Raw genomic sequence first — 21,117 nt, forward strand, 5'->3', positions numbered from 1 at the left:
TTTCAGAGATCAGCTGTCCAACCAAGTGATTTTAATTCAGACAGACAATCAGGTAGCCATGTACTACCCCAAAAACCAGGGGGGCACCAGATCTCGCCCTCTGTGTCAGGAAGCCGTCCATATGTGGCTTTGGGCACGCCGTCACGGCATGTTTCTCCAAGCCACTTATCTGGCAGGCGTAAACAACAGTCTGGCCGACAGGCTGAGCAGGATAATGCAACCTCACGAGTGGTCACTGAACACGGGCGTAGTCCGCAAAATCTTCTGAGCGTGGGGCACCCCCCTCTGTGAATCTTTTTGCCACTCAGATCAATCACAAGGTCCCTCAGTTCTGTTCCAGGCTTCAGGCCCATGACAGACCTAGCGTCAGATGCCTTTCTCCTACATTGGGGGACAGGCCTTCTGCATACGTATCCTCCCATACCTCTGGTAGGGAAGACTTTGCTGATACTCAAGCAAGACAGAGGAACCATGATCCTGATTGCACCCTTTTGGCCTCGTCAGATTTGGTTCCCTCTTCTTCTGGAGTTGTCCTCTGAAGAACCATGGAGATTGGAGTGTTTTCCAACCCTCATCACTCAGAATGAGAGGTCGCTTCTACATCCCAACCTCCAGTCTCTGGCTCTCACGGCCTGGATGTTGAGAGCTTAGAATTCGCCTCCTTGGGACTTTCAGAGGGTGTTTCCCGAGTCTTGCTTGCTTCCAGGAAAGATTCCACGAAGAGGTGTTACTCTTTCAAATGGAGGAGGTTTGCCGTCTGGTGTGATAGCAAGGCCCTAGTTCCTCTTTCTTGTCCTACACAGACCCTGCGTGAATACCTTCTACACTTATCAGAGTCTGGTCTCAAGACCAACTCCATAAGAGTTCACCTTAGTGCGATTAGTGCTTATCACTGTCGTGTAGAGGGTAAGCCTATCTCTAGACAGCCTTTAGTTGTTCGCTTCATGAGAGGTTTGGTTTTGTCAAAGCCCCCTATCAAACCTCCACCAGTGTCATGGGATCTCAACGTCATTCTCACCCAACTGATGAAAGCTCCTTTTGAGCCACTGCATTCCTGCCATCTGAAGTACTTGGCCTGGAAGGTTGTTTTCTTGGTGGCTGTTACTTCAGGCCTTGGTAGTGCATGCACCTTATATCAAGTTTCATCACAACAAAGTAGTCCTGCGCACACACCCTAAGTTCCTGCCAAAGGTGGTGTCGGAGTTTCATCTATACCAGTCAATTGTCTTGCCCTTTCCCCTTTCCCATACCCGCCCTGGCGAAAGCAGTTTGCACACCTTGAACTGCAAGAGAGCATTGGCCTTTTATGTGGAGCGGACGAAGCCCTTTAGACAGTCGCCATCGGAAAATGCACAATCTCCAATTGACTAGCAGATTGCATTTCCTTCACTTATGCCCAAGCTGGGCTGACTCTAGAGGGCCATGTCATGGCTCATAATGTTAGAGCCATGGCTGCGTCAGGGGCTCACTTAAAGTCAACCTCCATTGAGGAGATTTGCAAGGCTGCAACGTGGTCATCAGTCCACACGTTCACATCTCACTACTGCTTTCAGCAGGATACCCGATGCGACAGTCAGTTTGGGCAGTTGGTGCTGCAGAATCTGTTTGGGGTTTAGAATCCAACTCCACCCTACTAGGCCCATTTTTGTTCTGTTCCAGGCTGCACTCTGTTATTTGATTTTGGTTTGAGGTCAATCTATGTTATGTCCTCGCCGTTGCGAGGCCCAATTGACCAATGTTCATTGTTTTGAGTGAGCCTGGGTGCTAGGGATACCCCACATGTGAGAACAAGCAGCCTGCTTGTCCTCAGAGAAAGCGAAGATACATACCTATAGCAGGTATTCTCCGAGGACAGCAGGCTGAATGATCTCACAAACCCACCCACCTCCCCTTTGGAGTTGTTGTTTATTTGCTTTTTCATTAAACTGAGCAGGAACACTCATGCGACGGGCGGGATGATGGCCACGCGCTGCACGCACGCCTGAAGACTGGAAAATTTTTTTTATATTTTGCTGGCAAAATTGCCAATTTCCCAGGCCAATGCGGACGTCGACCCACATGTGAGAACAATCAGCCTGCTGTCCTCGGAGAATACCTGCTACAGGTATGTATCTTTGCTATCCTTCACATCTGAAAGTCTCTGCTGGTAGCCCGTCAGATCGGTTTGCAGGCCTTCTAGTTTTTTCATCCATCGTTTCCAATTTGTTCGAAATTTTCTGTAATTTTTGTTAAACCGATGATTCCAGTAGTGCCGAGACCTCAGCAGCTATTTCAGCTGCCCATGCAGACCCCAGTGACAACTCCCCCGAGGGGGCCATTCTCCGCCATCTTGCTTTCCCCTGCGTATCCTCGTGTTCTCCCTTCTGGGTTTTTGCTGACATGTTTGCAAGTAAAATAACCCAAAGTTGGTGTTTCTAGTTCCAGACACTCTCACAGTTAGGGTCTGCTGTAAAAATGGGTTTTAGAAAGAGAATTGTAGCTGCGTGGGGCTAGATGTTAATCGGGGGGCTATGCTCTGAGGCTTCCTGTCGCTAGCCTAGCATCACGTGATCCCCCACTTTAGTGTACTTTAATATTAGCAATATGTTATGATGAGTATTAATAGTACAACTCCTCATACAAAATGGAAAGCAGATGATCCATTGCTTTGTCATTCGAAATACTGAGTAATCTAAGGTATGGTGCTCTTTTCTCTGTCTTCATCTGCTGGTCAACAGGCACAACCTGCAGGTTCTAGACTGATCTTGTGGGACTAATTGAAGGAAACATAGCAGTTAAGACCTAATTTGTCTTTCAGTGAAAAGAAAGTTCCACAAAAAGGGCATACATAGTAGAATAAAGTATTTCTTCCACAGACAAGGTTATAGATGCAAAGAACAGCCTCTCACTGGAGGTGATGGATACAAAATAAACAGTAGTAGAATTTAAGAAAATCTGTTTGAATGGGTCCCAACTTGTGAATCTCCATAGATGGTTATCTGAAAGATGTCTGAGCTCTCATGGTGGTGTAAAGTTGCCAACCAGCTCCAGGCCTGGATTTACTCCCATTGCATATATAGACTTTTATAGTCCTGCATTTCTTAGGAAATTCCTTTGGAAAATTAGAACTACAAATCCCAGGTGCAGTGGGGTAAACTAGACCTGGCTTAATCCTAGTAGCATGACTTCAGGAGCAATATCTCCTTTGCTGATCCAGGCATATTCTGTAATTGTTTTGTATTTGCAGATGATCGATATATGCATCCAGTGCAGGAGGCATTTTCTATCCAGCTGATCTCTCCAGTTAGCTGGGAAGCCATTCCTAACACTAGGTAAGAATTCTGGCAGAAAAGCCTGTACACATGTTGCCAGAGGTGATAATACATTAACTTTCACACACTGTAATACACATAGTTCTGGAACTCTTTTTACCCGTGCAGTGGAAGAGTAACCTAATGGTTAGGGCAGCAGGCTTTAATCCTGGCGACCTAGGTTTCAGTTTCCACTGCAGCTTCTTAGGCAAGTTACTTAACCCTCCATTGCCCTAGGTACAAAAAATGAGATTGTGAGTCATCTAGGGACAGAGAAAGTACCTGCATATAACGTGTACAGCACTGCGTACATCTAGTAGCACTATAGAAATGATTATACTATACTATCGGAGTTTCCTATACCGCTGTTATCCCAGCAAGGATTCAAAGCTGTTTACATTAATGAAAAAAGACTCCAATAATGAGGAAGTAACAATCTAACAAAATAACATATTACTAAATAAAATTATTGTTCAAATAAGTAACTTTTTAACACTAAAGGAAAAATAAGAAGACACAGACTTCAAATTCAAAAGACAATTTGTTCTATATTCTAGCCCCAATAAAAGAACGAGGCCTCAAGAATGGATTTGAATTGAACATTCTTCAAAGAAGAGAAACCCAATTTCAGATTTTGCAAGAAACCTAATTTCTTGTCAGCAGGTGGAAATATCAACAGCTCACTTAAGCCCTCAGAATTCGGCCCAAATATTGATTTAAAATTAGCCAAAGAATCTTAAAATCTATATGCTTAGCCAGTGATAATCTCAAAACTAGGAGCTGCACTTTCAAAACGCCCAATACCGCTAATTAATCTTAAGGCTGTATTTTGCATCACTTGTAAATGTTTTAACTAAGTCGGAATATGAGAGTAAAGTGAATTACAAGTCTAATTGTGGAAGCAGGATCGCTTGAGCAACAGTTCTAAAATCCTCCTTCATCAGTGAAGATCTTATTGCCTGCAGTTGTCAAAGCTTAAAAAAGAATCTTCTACTAAAGGTGTTAATGTGTTTTTCAAAAGACAAAGTGAAATAGAATAACTCCTAGCAATCTAGAATGATATTATCTCCTCACCTGAGGACAATGTAACTCTCATATATTACAATTTAGTTATATCACCAAGCCAAAGTACCTTTATTTTCTGTTTGTTCAGCTTTAATAAATGATTCATTGCCCAATTATTAATCAAGGAAATATAATATTTGCTAGAATTCAAAGTGCTAGCCAAACTAGGCAAAGCAGTACCAAGGAGAAATATATCATACGCATAATATAAAAATTTCATCATTCTAAAAATAACTACCCAGATTACTCAGTTATATATTAAACAGTGAAGAAGAGAGTGGAAAGCCTTATGGAACCCTGCAACCAGGGTTAGCGTATCTGGGTTTAATAAACATAGTAACATAGTAGATGATGGCAGAAAAAGACCTGTACGGTCCATCCAGTCTGCACAACAAGATAACTCATATGTGCCACTTTTTGTGTATACCTTACCTTGATTTGTACCTGTCTTTTTTCAGGGCACAGACCATATAAGTCTGCCCAGCACTATCCCCGCCTCCCAACCATCAGCCCCGCCTCCCACCACTGGTTCTGGCACAGACCGTATAAGTCTGCCCAGCACTATCCCCACCTCCCACTACCGGCTCTTGCCGGTAACTCATATGTGCCACTTTTGTGTATACCTTACCTTGATTTGTACCTGTCTTTTTCAGGGCACAGACCGTATAAGTCTGCCCAGCACTATCCCCAGCTCCCAACCACCAGCCCCGCCTCCCACCACCGGCTCTGGCACAGACCGTATAAGGTTTGAACAAATTCTTGGAGGAAAAGTCCATAGTCTGCTATTGAGACATACATGGGAAGCAACTGCTTGCCCTAGGATTTGTAGTATGGAGTGTTGCCACAACTTGGGTTTCTTCCAGGTATTTGTGACCTGGCTTGGCCACTGTGGAAAACAGGATACTGGGCTAGATGGACCACTGGTCTGACCCAGTGTGGCTACTCTGTTGTTACCACATCATCTGGCAACAAGTTCCAGAGCTTAACTATGTGTTGAGTGAAAAAGTATTTTTTCCTATTGTTTTAAAAGTACTACTTTGTAACTTCATGGCATGTCCCTTAAAGAGGATAGCACAGGAAACAGGTGAAGAAATTAACATATAAAGAGCAAGTGCAAGGTGATGCATGTGGGAAAAAAGAACCCGAATTATAGCTACGTCATGCAAGGTTCCACGTTAGGAGTTACGGACCAAGAAAGGGATCTGGGTGTCGTCGTCGATAATACACTGAAACCTTCTGCTCGGTGTGCTGCTGCAGCTAGGAAAGCGAATAGAATGTTGGGTATTATTAGGAAAGGTATGGAAAACAGGTGTGAGGATGTTATAATGCCGTTGTATCGCTCCATGGTGCGACCGCACCTTGAGTACTGTGTTCAATTCTGGTCGCCGCATCTCAAGAAAGATATAGTAGAATTGGAAAAGGTGCAGCGAAGGGCGACTAAAATGATAGCGGGGATGGGACGACTTCCCTATGAAGAAAGACTAAGGAGGCTAGGGCTTTTCAGTTTGGAGAAGAGATGGCTGAGGGAAGACATGATAGAGGTATATAAAATATTGAGTGGAGTGGAACAGGTGGATGTGAAGCGTCTGTTCACGCTTTCCAAAAAATACTAGGACTAGGGGGCATGCGATGAAACTACAGTGTAGTAAATTTAAAACAAATCGGAGAAAATGTTTCTTCACCCAACGCATAATTAAACTCTGAATTCATTGCCGGAGAACGTGGTGAAGGCGGTTAGCTTAGCAGAGTTTAAAAACGGGTTAGACGGTTTCCTAAAGGACAAGTCCATAAACCACTACTAAATGGACTTGGGAAAAATCCACAATTCCAGGAATAACATGTATAGAATGTTTGTACGTTTGGGAAGCTCACCAGGTGCTCTTGGCTTGGATTTGCCGCTGTCGTGGACAGGATGCTGGGCTCGATGGACCTTTGGTCTTTTCCCAGTGTGGCATTACTTATGTACTTATGACTTTGTCTGCAGCAACAGTAACTGAAACTAGTCCCATCTTCCGTCTTGCAAAACCTTTTGTGGTACACCTGGTGTATAACATCATACACTGGTCAGCAAATGCAGCCCCACGATAATAAGAGAGAGAGAGAGTAATGTTGTATCTCCTGCAGAGTGATTGAGAGTTCAAAGAGAGAGATCATCTTCCCTGTCTCCTGTGGTGTGAGTGAAAATGTCCTCTTCTCAGTAGATGGCATAGAAAGGAAGATTTCGTTTTTCTTTTTATTTAGTGAATTCCTCAGATACCACTTGCAAACCTGAAAACTATCGAAGCAGTGTACATTCAGATAACCCTGGAGTCCTCACAATCTAAGTTTGTACCTGAGGCAATGTAGGGTTAAGTGATTTGCCCAAGAAGGCATGTTTTATCTCTTGAGCTGTGAGGGAATGCACACTAGGTATGAATGTAAGTGTAGACAGAAATGGCATGCACTGTCCTTCAAGTTGCAAGTGAGTGAGGAGCAGAGAGATCTCAGGTTATCTCCCAAGGTGAGAGAGAGAGGCAGAGATCAGCCTCTCTCTCTTTCTTGAGGTAAATGTGTCTTCTCTGTCTCTCAAAGCTTGCCTTTATCATGTTCTTATACTGAACACTCTTGTCCTATAATTCCCTGCTGCCTCCTTCCTCCATTTCTAGGGTAGAGCTTGATGAATGGGAACATGTAACATGTATGAAGACGGTGGCTTTGAAGAGTGAGGAGACAGTGTCAGGCCTGAAAGGGTATATTGCTGCTGGAACCTGCCTAATGCAAGGTGAAGAAGTCACATGCAGGGGCCGTGTGAGTATATCATACTTTTGTCATTCCCCATAAAGAAGAATCTTTTGTGTGTGCGACTTAGGAGTAATGTCAGGAAGTACTTTTTCATGGAGATGGTGGTGGATGCCTGGAGTGGCTTCCTGCGGGAGGAGGTGGAAATTAAAACAATAACGGAATTTAAGAATGCGTGGGATAAGCACAAAAGATTCCTAAATGGAAGGAGAATGGAATCAAAACAAAACTTAGTGGTGCTTAGATGGTAACTTCAGTAGTTGGGAAACAAGGCCAGTGCTGGACAGACTTCTGTGCCCTGATTATAGCTAGACACATCTGGAGTGGGCTTTGACAGCAGCTCCAGTAGTTGAGGAGTATGTCCAGTGCTAGACAGAACTTCTGTGGTTTGTGCCCTGAAAATAGCAAGGTCAGATCAAGAATATCAAACATATAAATGGCGAGTGACCGTACTCACCCGCACAGTAGAGACTTCCCTCTCTGTCCCACTCCCGCATCAATACGTGATGACAGGGGCGGGACAGAGAGGGAAACTGCGCGAAGGGGAGGGAGGGAACCGCCGACGTCGCTACTGCTCCCTCCCCCACCCGGAGTTGCCGACGCTGCCCCCCCTTCACCCGGCCCGAGCACTCTCTTCGGTATTGAACTTACATCGCCGACACGCAGCAGGCAGATCAGCTGAGCTCCCATCGGCCTTCCTTCCCTGCCTGTGTCCCGCCCTCGCCGACGTTATGTCACACGAGGTCAGGTCCGGGACACAGGCAGAGAAGGAAGGCCGATGGGAGCTCTGCTGATTTGCGTGCTGCGTTTCGGCGACGTAAGTTCAATAGCGAAGAGAGGGCCTGGGCCGGGTGGAGTGGTGGCGACGGCGACTCCGGGGGGGGGGGGGGACCGGGGGGACCGGTAGCGGCGACCTCGGGGGGGGGGGGGGGGGCCTTGGAAAAACCCCATACTAGCCCGTTTTAACGGGCTCAACAGCTAGTATATGTCATATTTCATCACATGCTATGAGCTGATCTTATTGGGCAGATTGGATGGACCATGCAGGTCTTTATCTGCCATCATCTACTATGTTACCTAATTTTCCATTTATTTGTTTTACTTTTATTTGTTAATTTGTAATGGGATTGAATATGTTGGTTTTTGAAATTTTATACCTGCTGTCTTTGTATTTTTCACAATCCTGGGGACCACGTGTCACTATTTTCACTTTCTCTAGTGTTGCATATGGCTTTTTGGGTGTTCAGTTTAATTTCAGATACTCTTAAAACTGTAATAGTGTACTTTTTTTTAATTTACTTGACTTTTTAACCCATCCTCCCAACAACAGCCAGAGCAGGTTACAGAAATTACATTCATAATGATGAAACAATACTTAATATAATAAAACAGTCAAACATTCATTTCATTTGACAGAAAACAGTTCAATACAGGCTCACGCATGAGCTCAAACTAATAGAAAAACACTAGCAGAGTGCAAAACCAAACATCTCTCACTCTGGGAGTCGCTTAGAGCATAGCTTGGCAGCATATCACAAACATATTTGGGAACCACACCATAGTAACGTAGTAAGTGACAGCGCGCATGCTCGGTTTTACCGAAATTGAGCATGTGCAACACTTTGCGCATGCTCAATTTCATTAAAACCAAGCTTGCACACTGTAGGGGGAAGCAGGGCAGGCGGTATGGCAGCAAACTGCGCTGGAGGAAGGCTTCTGCTGGCAGGGCTTGGGGACCCCCACCAGCCCAGGTATGTGGGGTTGCGGCACTGGTCGGAGAACAGCAGGGAGGTGCAGCAAAATGTGTTTCTGCACCTGCTGCATTGAATTATTGTTTCTCACATATTCCTTTATGGCTTTCTCTCCTCTACATCATTGAGGCGCCAGCATTTTGTGCCCGAGGCTTCCACACATAGCTCTGGCCAGACCGGCACATGGTCTGTCCACATAATAGTCATTCTCTGCTCTTTCCACTCCTCCACCCCCCAACATTTCTCTATACATAACAAATCTGTGCAGGAATGCATCCCATATACTGCTGAATAAAACATGAATCCCCTTCTTCCAGGGTTTTTGTGTCTCCGTGTATCTGGTATATTCAGCGTATCGAGAGAGGTCCATAAGCTTCTGTTTTTCCTCTTTAAAGACCCACTCCTCCCCCCCCCTACTATTAATATTCCTACCTGTATCCCTAAAAGTTTATGCAGAAGCTTAAGATAAAACGCCCTCTGGTTAGCTTTCGGTGCATAAAGTTTCATTAGTGTCATCTGGACCCCATTTATAGAACTCACCCATATCAGCCACCTTCCCTCTGGATCCTTATGTACAATGCTAAGCTCTGCCTTCACAGATATTAGTATGCCCAACTCCCACCAACATTTTTTCTTTTCAATCCCATTAGAAGCTAACATGATAAAGGGGTACTTTTTTATGTTTGAGCATATGTTCATATACATACCAAAAAGTGAGTTTCTTGCATAAAACAAATTCCTGCTTGAAGGTGGAGTATTTCCTTCCACAATAATTGCCTTATGTGTGGAGTATTGACCCCCGCACATTAAGACTCATAACCTTTATCACCTTATCACTCCCATACCCCTGCTCCAGTGTCCTTTCCTTTCCAACATAATAGCTCAAACTGACAGTACCCATGGTTGACCCCCCCCCCCCCCCCCCCCCCGGTTCTCATTGACTCCAGTACTTGCTTAAGATTTTAACTCCCATCCTTTCCCTTTAACTCCCATGTTAAACTTTCAACTCTCCTCCTCCCTTTAGGTTTCTGCATAACTTCCTGTGCTGTGCAATGTGACATGGCAGCTCTCCACCAATTTTCATTTTATATATCCCTATGAGGGAGTCAATAGAATGCCACTTTCCCTTAAGGAAACCCCTTACAGTGTCAGAACCATCTTAATATCCACAGTTCTGCCCAAGGGGAAAATGACATGGGAGAGGGGTGGAGCCAGGAGAGCAGGAGCTAGGAAGTACGAAAGCTCAGGGCACAGCTATTTTAAGGAGGCCCAGAGGAAAGAAGTGACGCCCAACTGCATATGCCTCCACCACATATGTATGAACTGCAACAATCAGGTAGGCCATGCTTGTCTTGGAACCTTGCAACTTGATAGCTTTGACCCAGCAGGACGCAGGCTGGTCTAGGTGAACTGCTAACAATTGTACTGATAACTCTAGGGAACCAGACCAGAGTCCAGTAGGGTATGCTGCGTATGCTTTGTAGCGCTATAGAAATGCGTAATAGTAGTAGGTATCAGTATGCTTTTTTGATGAGGTTTGCAACCTGGTGTTTTAGACCACCATGGAGTGGTGGGACAGCTGTGCCTTCTCAAATCCAGGAGCCTTTTGGACTCTTATAGAGTATGTCTTCTCAGAAATGACCCACACAGAGAGAGGGGTCTCCCAAAGCTTCTTCTGTGCATTCCTAAGAATGCTGTGAACAGGAACCTTCACAGCATCTCTAGGTGGGGAATCATAGTCCAGAAACCCCACCAACTCAGCTCTGGGCATGTCCTCTAGTTCCAACTTAAATGGGATGGCAGCTGCCATCTCCTGGAGAAAACTAACAAAAGAGAGATCCTTTGAAGGAGATTTATATCTCTCCTGTGGTGGGAAAGGGTTTGAAGGTAGACCCAAGGACCTCTCTCTCCTCTGAGAAGTTCCCTGGCTCCTCCTCAGACACCCAGGAATAATCAGACTCAGAACAGTACTTATCAAGAGTCTCTCGAGTCCTTACCTGCCTTGGTCTGCTGGTAGGGCCAGGTCCCAAACGGGGACACCAAGGTGCAGCCTCTCTCCTGCAATCTGAAGCAGCTTCCTCCCCTGATGGGCTGGAGAGGGAGATCTAAGAAAATGGGCAGTGAAGATTAAATTGGAGATTCAGATGCTGAGAGGGCGAATCGTGATGTAGAGAAAAAGATCAGAGCCGATTTAGTAGAACTCAGAAGCTGCACGGATGAAGTGGAATGTTAAATAGGAGAGCAAGAAGAGCTACTGGCATAGTTTCAAAAAGACAATCAAGAGTTCCAGTGCACAGCTCAGGACCTACTAACAAAGATGGAAGATCTGGAGAATTGATTCAGGAGAAACAATATTAGGATTAGGGGAGGCCTACAATGATGCAATGCAGGTGGTCCAAAATATATATCAAGAAGGTGCACGCTCAGAAGGCAGTGATCATAGTGGTGCAATCCAAAAGTTAAAAATTGACAGAGCATAGAGTGCTGGGACCACAGACAGAATTCCCAAGAGACATTATAGCTTGCATACATAAGTATCAAGATAAACAGCTCTTCCTGAGAAAAGCTAAGAGCCATGGAGATATTACCTGAGAATCATAAAATTGAAATTTTCAGTGACTTATCCAGTATTACATTACAGAGATAGAAAGAAATCAAGGAGGTACTTAGTGTTTTGTACAAAGAAAATAATCAAAATCAAATCAATGGTTGTTCCCAATTGGGCTAATGGTGACTGTTGCAGGGATCCACAAGAAAATGTCTACAGTTAGTGAATTACGGTAGCTCTTACAGCAGGAAGGGATAAGAAAGGAGCCACATCAGCATCGCAGAAGATGGGCAGAAGATGGGACCAGTAAAGTCACGGAAGAGAGAAGCAGAGATACCGATGGAGAGATCTCACCTGATTCACCAAAGTAGAAGGTGGACATTATTTCTATACAAACTGAGGGTAAACGTAAGAGAATGTAAGTGGAGGGTGGCTGAACGAAAGACACTCTCTTGGACTTAAATGTGAACAACTTAAGAGGAGAATTGAGTGATGACAAATGGCTAATGGGGTGTTGCAGGAGATAAGGGGCAAGTTGGGTAAGGATTGGCCTTCCGTCTTTTTTACATTTTCTATAACTTCTGAACCGTGTTTCATGCACTTATTACATTGATAATAGTGAGAAAGAATTGTTCTCTAGTTGGAAGTGGCAAAAAGGGGAAGTATGGGGTAAGGGGATTGTAGTAACGTGAACCAGCCACACGGCGGGTTAAGATGGATAAAATAACATTTGTTTTGAAGTGTCAGGTAGGTGTCCTGTTGAATTCACAGGTAGGGGAGAAAAGAAAACACAAACTAGACCATTCATTCAAGTGTCCTTCTGTGGTCTGTTCCTGCAGGACCACAGCATGCAGCATACCCTACTGGACTCTGGTCTGGTTCCCTAGAGTTATCAGTACAATTGTTAGCAGTTCACCTAGACCAGCCTGCGTCCTGCTGGGTCAAAGCTATCAAGTTGCAAGGTTCCAAGACAAGCATGGCCTACCTGATTGTTGTAGTTCATACATATGTATCACTGCATCAGATTCCTCACTACAGCATCTGTGTGTGCCTCATCTCTCTACACACAGACGCTGTAGTGAGGAATCTGATGCTGTGATACTCCCCCTTGATAAAGTGTTACGAAACGGGGACCTGTCAGGGTGCAAGAGTACACCAATCTGCATAAGATAAGTGTCGTGTCCACAGTTATAAGAATGGTTATGGTCAAGATGTTATAAGCAGATTTATGCATTATCTAAATATCAAATTTATTAGGAGGTGGGGGGATGAGTCTATGATTAATAAATGAACACGAGCAAGTGATTCACCTTAGAGTGAAATGAGAACAGCCGTGTCAGCTATATGAGACTCTACCTCACAGAAAAAGTACAGCTATATAGTCTATCTACATAGCTAGCCCGTTGAACACACTCTGTTAGCGGTATTGTGATATTTCTTGGATAAGCAGCATAAAATCTATTTTACTGTTTTGGGATGAGTCTATGATTAATAAATGAACACGAGCAAGTAATTCACCTTAGAGTGAAATGAGAACAGCCGTGTCAGCTATATGAGACTACCTCACAGAAAAAGTATAGCTGTATAGTCTATCTACATAGCTAACCCGTTGAACACACTCTGTTAGCGGTCTTGTGATATTGTCTGAATTCAGAGGACTTAAATTGTTGGACAGTATCCTAGAAATAAGCAGTGAATTTTCCCCAAGTCCATCTTAATAATGGCTTATGGACTTTTCTTTTAGGAAGTTATCCAAACCTTTTTTTTTTTAAACCCTGCGAAGCCAACTGCTTTTACCACATTCTCTGGTAACAAATTCCAGAGTTTAATTACAAGTTGAGTGAAGAAATATTTTCTCCAATTTGTTTTAAATTTACTACTTAATAGTTCCGTTGCATGCCCCCTAGTCCTAGTATTTTTGGAAAGAGTAAACAAGCGATTCACGTCCACCCATTCCATTCCACTCATCATTTTATAGACCTCTATCATATCTCCCCTTAGCTGTCTCTTCTCCAAGCTTAAGAGTCCTAGCTGCTTTAGTCTTTCCTCATAGGGAAGTCGTCCCATCCCCTTTATCATATTTGTTGCCCTTCTCTGTACCTTTTGTAATTCCACTATATCTTTTTTGAGATGCAGTGACCAAAATTGCACACAGTATTCGTGGTGCGATCGTACCATGGAGCGATACAAAGGCATTATAACATTCTCATTTTTGTTTTCCATTCCTTTCCTATTAATACCTAACATTCTGTTTGCTTTCTTAGCTGCCATTGCACACTGAGCAGAAGGTTTCAAAGTATCATCAACGATTACACCTAGATTCTTTTCCTGGACAGTGACTCCTGATACGGAACCTTGCATCATGTAGCTATAGTTTGGGTTCCTCTTTCCCACATGCATCACTTTGCACTTGCTCACATTAAACATCATCTGCCATTTGGATGCTCAGTCTCACAGTCTCATAAGGTCCTCTTGTAATTTTTCACAATCCTCTTGTGATTTAACAACTTTGAATAACTTTGTGTCATCAGCAAATTTAATTACCTCACTAGTTATTCCCATCTCTAGTTCATTTATAAATATGTAAAAAAAAACTGCGGTCCCTACACAGATCCCTTCAGACCCCCACTATCTACCCTTCTGTATTGAGAATACATTTAATTCTACTCTCTGTTTTCTATCTTTTAGCCAGTTTTTAATCCACAATAAGACATTACCTCCTATCCCATGACTCTCTAATTTTCTCAGGAGTCTTTCATGAGGTACTTTATCAAATGCCTTTTGAAAGTCTAGGTACACAATATTGACCAGCTCACCTTTATTCACATGTTTGTTCACCTCTTCAAAGAATGTAGTAGATTGGTGATGCAAGATATCCATTCACTAAATTGGGTTGGCTTTATCTCTTTAATCCATGCTTATGTATGTGCTCTGTAATTTTGTTCTTTATAATACTCTACTATTTTGCCCGGCACCGACGTCATACTCACTGGTCTATAATTTCCTAAATCACCTCTGGAACTCTTTTTAAAAATTGGTGTTACATTGGCCACTCTCCAGTCTTCCGGTACCATGCTTGTTTTTAAAGATACATTTAAAGATAACAGTAACTCTGCAAGTTCATTTTTCAATTCTGTCAATACTCTGGGATGTATACCATCTGGTCCAGGCGATTTGCTACTCATCAATTTGTCAGATTGCCCCATTACATCTTCCAGGTTTACAGAGATTTGATTCAGTTTCTCTGACTCGTCAGCACTGAATACCATTTCAGGCATTGGTATCTTTCCCACATCTTCCTTGATGAAGATATGCTATGGCCTTGTCTTCCCTGAGTGCCCCTTTTACTTCTCTGTCATCTAGTGGTCCAACTGTTTATCTCGATCTGAGTAACAGAATTATCCAATGCTTTCAATTCAGATTTGAATTTGCCATCTGCCTAGGAGATGTCTGCCCTGAATAGTTTGAGCTCTTGAATAAGTTCAGCAAATATGGCTTTAGTCACTAGAAGGTCCACTGTGTTTTAGGTTCTGTGCATTACCCACTGTGTTGGAAGGCTTTCTCGCTTACGCTTTTGGATTGGTTGGAAAACATAATTAGGGCCTCGGCATGACTAGCATTGGCTTCCATCCGCTAGAAAAGGTGTTATGCTAATACTACAGTCTGAGTTATGCATGTGAAGTCCCGGTGCAAACAGAGAAATTGGGAGCTCTTAGTGGCTTCAGCGTGTAGTGTATTCCCTCTCAAGGGCACTTCAGTCCCTTCTACCTTGGTTACTCATCCTGTGTATATGAAGATGGAAATAGTTCTTGTTGTTACAGATGCTTCCCCTCAAGCTCAAATAGAAAAAGGAAAAGGTAAGACTCTAACGAAAAGCATAAGGCAGCACGACCTGATGTAATCGATAGGAAGCATAAAGGGTAATAAAGAGCTTCCTCAAGGAACCCGCAAGCAGCACAAACTGCTTCTTTGTCACATGGCTACACTATGACGCTGCAGATAGTGATTTGCTTAAGTTTGTGGGCGTCACAACTCCAGAAAGGGGTGGTCAGGTCAGCAGGGAAGCAGCATCTGAGTCAGATTAGGTAAAGCAGAACACAGCAATTGGCAAGAACTGTAAAGTAAAAACAGAAGCAAAGAAAGGTAAAGCAGAAAACAATTGGAAACAAAACAAATAAAAACAGCATACTATCAGCCCAATTTAGTGTTTGTGACAAAACAGTGGGTTTCTGAGCCTGAAAACTGTATTACTTATTTCATGAAGTGTATTTCTCCTAATTGGCGATCAGATGGCACTTGTTTTGAGTTTTAAAGCTACTACTACTACTATTTAGCATTTCTATAGCGCTACAAGGCATACGCAGCGCTGCACAAACATAGAAGAAAGACAGTCCCTGCTCAAAGAGCTTACAATCTAATAGACAAAAAATAAATAAAGTAATCAAATCAATTAATGTGAACGGGAAGGAAGAGAGGAGGGTAGGTGGAGGCGAGTGGTTACAAGTGGTTATGAGTCAAAAGCAATGTTAAAGAGGTGGGCTTTCAGTCTAGATTTAAAGGTGGCCAAGGATGGGGCAAGACGTAGGGGCTCAGGAAGTTTATTCCAGGCGTAGGGTGCAGCGAGACAGAAGGCGCGAAGTCTGGAGTTGGCAGTAGTGGAGAAGGGAACAGATAAGAAGGATTTATCCATGAAGCGGAGTGCACGGGAAGGGGTGTAGGGAAGGACGAGTGTGGAGAGATACTGGGGAGCAGCAGAGTGAGTACATTTATAGGTTAGTAGAAGAAGTTTGAACAGGATGCGAAAACGGATAGGGAGCCAGTGAAGGGTCTTGAGGAGAGGGATAGTATGAGTAAAGTGACCCTGGCGGAAGATGAGACGGGCAGCAGAGTTTTGAACCGACTGGAGAGGGGAGAGGTGACTAAGTGGGTGGCCAGCAAGAAGCAGATTGCAGTAGTCTAAACGAGAGGTGACAAGGGTGTGGATGAGGGTTTTGGTAGAGTGCTCGGAAAGAAAGGGGCGGATTTTACGGATGTTGTAAAGAAAGAAACGACAGGTCTTGGCAATCTGCTGGATATGAGCAGAGAAGGAGAGAGAAGAGTCAAAGATGACCCCAAGGTTTCGAGCTGAGGAGACAGGGAGAATGAGAGAGCCATCAACAGAAATAGAAAACGGGGGGGGGGGGGGGGGGGGGTTTGGGGGGGAAAATGAGAAGCTCGGTTTTGGTCATATTTAATTTCAGGTGGCGTTGAGACATTCAGACAGCAATGTCAGACAAGCACGCTGAAACTTTGGTTTGGATGCAAGGTGAGATATCAGGGGTAGAAAGGTAGATTTGGGAGTCATCAGCATAGAGATGGTAGGAAAAGCCATGGGATGAGATTAATGAACCAAGGGAAGAAGTGTAGTTAGAAAAGAGGAGGGGACCAAGAACAGAACCCTGAGGTACGCCGACAGGCAGAGGGATAGAAGTAGAAGAGGATCCACCAGAGTGAACACTAAAGGTGCGGAGAGAGAGGTAGGAAGAGAACCAGGAAAGGACAGAGCCCTGGAATCCAAGTGAGGACAGGGTATCGAGAAGTATGCTGTGATCCACAGTGTCAAAAGCAGCGGAAAGATCAAGAAGAATGAGGATGGAATATTGACCTCTGGATTTAGCCAGTAATAGGTCATTGGAGACTTTAGTAAGCGCAGTTTCGGTTGAGTGGAGAGGGCGAAAACCAGATTGTAGTGGGTCAAGAATAGCATGTGAGGAGAGAAAATCAAGGCAGTGGCGGTGAACAGCACGCTCAAGTAATTTGGAGAGAAAAGGTAGGAGGGAGATGGGTCGGTAATTAGAGGGACAAGTAGGGTCGAGTGAAGGCTTCTTAAGGAGAGGTGTGACCACAGCATGTTTAAAGGCAGCAGGGACAGTCGCAGTGGAAAGTGAGAGGTTGAGAATGTGACAGATAAAAGGAATAAGAGCAGGTGAGATGGCATTAAGAAGGTGGGTGGGAATGGGATCAGAGGAACAGGTGGTACATTTTGAGGAAGAAAGGAGAAGTGTAGTTTCCTCAATAGTAACTTCAGGAAAGGAGGAAAGGGAATGAGGGGAAGGAGAGAGAGGGGAACGGACTAGTGGAGGGAGAGGTGGTGAGGTAGAGAAAGCAAGGTTTATCTTTTGAACCTTGTTGTGAAAGAATTCAGCAAGGGTCTGAGGAGATAATGAAGGGGGAGTTGGGGGAGGGGGCACCTTAAGGAGAGAGTTCAATGTGGTGAAGAGAAGTCGAGGATTAGAGCCAAGAGAGTTGGTCAGTTGGATATAATAATCCTGTTTGGCACGTAAAAGAGCAGATTGGAAGGAGGTCAGCATGAACTTAAAGTGTAAGAAATCAGCAAGGGCCCGAGATTTCCGCCAGAGGCGTTCGGCGGAGCGGGTACAGGAACGTAGGTAGCGGATATTAGAAGTCAGCCAAGGTTGGGGTTTTGTACGCCTTACAGGGCGGGTCATCAAAGGTGCAAGAGTGTCTAAGGCAGAGGATAGAGTATTGTTGTAAGAAGAAACAGCCTCGTTGACAGACGTGGATGGTGCCACAGTAGAGAGTAGGTTTGAAACTTGGGAGGATAGAGATGAAGGGTCAATATCGTGAAGATTCCTAGATAAATTAGATAAGATAGGACGGGACTGGGAGGGAGGAGATTTAAGTGTGAAAGTTATAAGATGGTGATCAGAGGAGGGAAGATCAGAGGCAAGAAAACTAGAGGGTGAACAGTTGGAGGAGAAGATGAGATCAAGACAGTGACCATTTTGATGAGTGGGGGAGGTGGAGCATAGTTGGAGATTAAAGGAGGATGTTAAAGCGAGTAACTTGGAAATATAAGAGTTGGAAGGATCATTAGCAGGAATATTAAAGTCACCAAGAATGAGAAAGGGGGAGGAAGGATCATGGAAGAAGGCAAGCCAGGCGTCAAAGTCACTGAGGATGAAAGGGACTTATCAGGGGGACGATAAATGACCTCTATTCGAAGAGGCAGAGGAGAGAAAAGGCGGATAGAGTGGACTTCAAAGGAGGAAAAACAGTGAGATTGAGGTGGAAGAAGGGATTGAAATCTGGAGGAGGGAGAGAGTAGTAGTCCAACACCGCCCCCACGGCCAGCAGGGCGAGGAGTATGTGAAAATAGATAACCGCCATGGCACAGGGCTGCGACTGAAGCAGAGTCATCAGGGCAGAGCCAGGTTTCTGTTATGGCGAGCAGATGGAGGTGACGCGAGATAAAGAGGTCCTGGATATAGGCGAGTTTGTTACAGATAGAGCGGGCATTCCATAGGGCGCAAGAGAAGGGCAGAGAAGAGGAGGGGAGTAGAGAAATAGAAATGAGGTTAGAGAGGTCGCGGTGAGATCTGTAGAGTTGGGATAATAGTTGGTGAGGGGGGCCAGGATTGGGATTGATGTCACCGGCTGAGAGTAAGAGAAGGAGTAAAAGAGAGTGGAGGAGAGTAGGAGAGGTGTGGCCACGAAGGCGTCGAAGGCGAGAGGTATTTGGGTGGAATGGGGAAGGCAAAATGGACGGAAGAAAGAGGCGGAGATTAAAAGCCAAGAGGGAGGAAGAGGGTAGGAGAGAAGGTGAGGTGATGAAGTCGATGGATGGGCAGTGAATTCCTGTAGCGTAGAGAGGTAGGGGGTGAGGGAAAAGATTAGGAAGGGACAGGGCTAGGAAGAGAATGTGAATAGGGGCCATAAATGACTGAGGTACTTTAGCAACTAGATGTAAAGAGAAAAATGCCCCGGCGCGCGGCACCTAGAGCGGAGGCCCTGAGTGGATCGGAGTGGACCTGGGTGTCACCCCGGAGAAGGCTGTAAAGATATGCAGATGAGCTGCAAGTTCTCCACAACACCTGAAAGGCAGCCGGTGGTAGAGCTGGGCACCTCTCAGCTGAGGAAAGGCTTACCAGGGGTTAGGCCGAAGCCAGCTGCAGAAAAAGACTCTCTGTTCCAGTTTCTGCTTAATGGAAAGGCACTCTGCAGTACCATTGGGCAGCTACTTTCAAAATTGATGCCCTGGGCTTGATTGGCCCTGAATCTAGCCTGAAGGTACTGGATTTCCCCCAGTCTCAGCCAGGGAGCGGAGAGAGAAGAATCTCTTTACTGAGGCCCTTTGAGCAGTTTATATGATATAACCTGTGAGCAGCTTTATTTCCTGAGCTCCCCAGGTACTACCCAGGTAGAAAACAAATGTTTAGATAGTTTTATAATTGATCCATATTCAATTACTTATTATTGCTTGCTGATTTCACATTTTTTCTGTTCACTGTTCGAGTTCTGTGACAATAAATCTTCTTTAGTTTATTGACTCAGCTGTCCTGGACTGACTAAGAATCCTTGTTTGTGTTTTTGGGTCTATGGGTACTTTCTGGGAACTGTGAGACCCCTGGAATGTGGCCCCAGTGTCCTAGAAATCACCAGGTAATATCCTGAGAGTGGGAGACTAGCCCAGAAGCAAGCGGGACCCAGTTGGTGGGTGGAAGGTGCTAGTATAGAGCACGAGCCTAAGTGCAGGCAAGGCTGGTCAGACCCTTCAGGTGGCTGCAGGTTATCCCCAGGCGAGTGCTAGGCATTTCATGACAGTATTACTTTACATCATTTGGAGAATAGCTGGGGAATAGAGCTCTTACTGCAGGCAGCCAACTTATAGGGTTCACCTGCGCCCTTCCCCATCCCTCCAAACAAATTTCTAATGAAAGAAACATTCATAATAAAGAATAATAATAATTCAGGAGAATTATTATAGGCCCTGTTCGCTATCTTCTCAAGAAGGGAAGCTAACTATGTTATCTTGATAAGTAGGTGGTTTACAGTCGCAAAGACATTCTGGTCAATAGAACATAATACCTTTAATACTGCTTTTGCTTTAGCCTCAGTTGCAGAGAAGTACATGATGAAGGGATTCCTATTGATGGGGGGAAAGGACGCGGTTCCTGTCTTTGGATTCATTTCATTAGAGGGAATGGGGGAGTCTGTGCACAAGGTGAGGGATGGCTGCAGGAATTACTTATTTTCTCCCATTATTCCCTCTCCCCCTCCCTTATCTTTCTCCATTTCAATTGTCTTCTTACCTTTCTCCACCTTGCTTATGTCTCCCCCTTCCCCTCCTGTCTTGCCTCCACAGATCCTTATCATGGATGTCATTGAAGTGGTTCCAGAACCTGGTCAGCCTCTGACAAAGAATAAGTTCAAATTACTCTATGAAAAGGAGCAGAAGGGGCCCGTGACAGCTTTGTGCAACTGCAATGGCTACCTGGTGTCAGCCATCGGACAGAAGGTAACATCTTGGTTGGTGGACGCATAAGTAATGTATTACTGCAGCTGTCTATAGAAATATGTTGTGATAGTAGCAAGAGAGAAATGTTATTTATTTAGAGGTTGATATTCAAAGCAATTTAACGGCAGAAACTGCTCCAGGCCAGTTAAATCGCCTATTTGGGGCTAGCCACTAATCTTCAGTGGCACTTAACCAGTTAGTGCCAAACACAAAATTGACTATTTTGGGGGCATTCTGGCACTTAACTGGCCAAGGTTACAACATAAATAGGACTGACTTTTATGCTCATTGCCAAAAGCCACACTAATAAAAACAGAGAAAAATGTAGACAAAGACCATATGGCCTATCCAGTCTGCCCATCCATGCCATCCACTCTCCATATCACT

The 21,117-nt window shown here is 44.5% G+C and overlaps 1 protein-coding gene across 1 annotated transcript in view; it reads left to right on the top strand.

The window, feature by feature from the left end:
• CPSF1 (cleavage and polyadenylation specific factor 1) overlaps positions 1 to 21,117 on the top strand; it is a 297,206-nt gene that overhangs the window by 236,968 nt on the left and 39,121 nt on the right. Inside the window, 3 exon segments of the mRNA XM_030220640.1 lie at positions 3,227 to 3,311; positions 7,001 to 7,142; positions 20,578 to 20,730. Coding sequence (XP_030076500.1) covers positions 3,227 to 3,311; positions 7,001 to 7,142; positions 20,578 to 20,730 — 380 coding nt within the window.

The sequence above is a fragment of the Microcaecilia unicolor genome, chromosome 1, assembly GCF_901765095.1.
Source record: "Microcaecilia unicolor chromosome 1, aMicUni1.1, whole genome shotgun sequence".
NCBI classification, from domain to species: domain Eukaryota; kingdom Metazoa; phylum Chordata; class Amphibia; order Gymnophiona; family Siphonopidae; genus Microcaecilia; species Microcaecilia unicolor.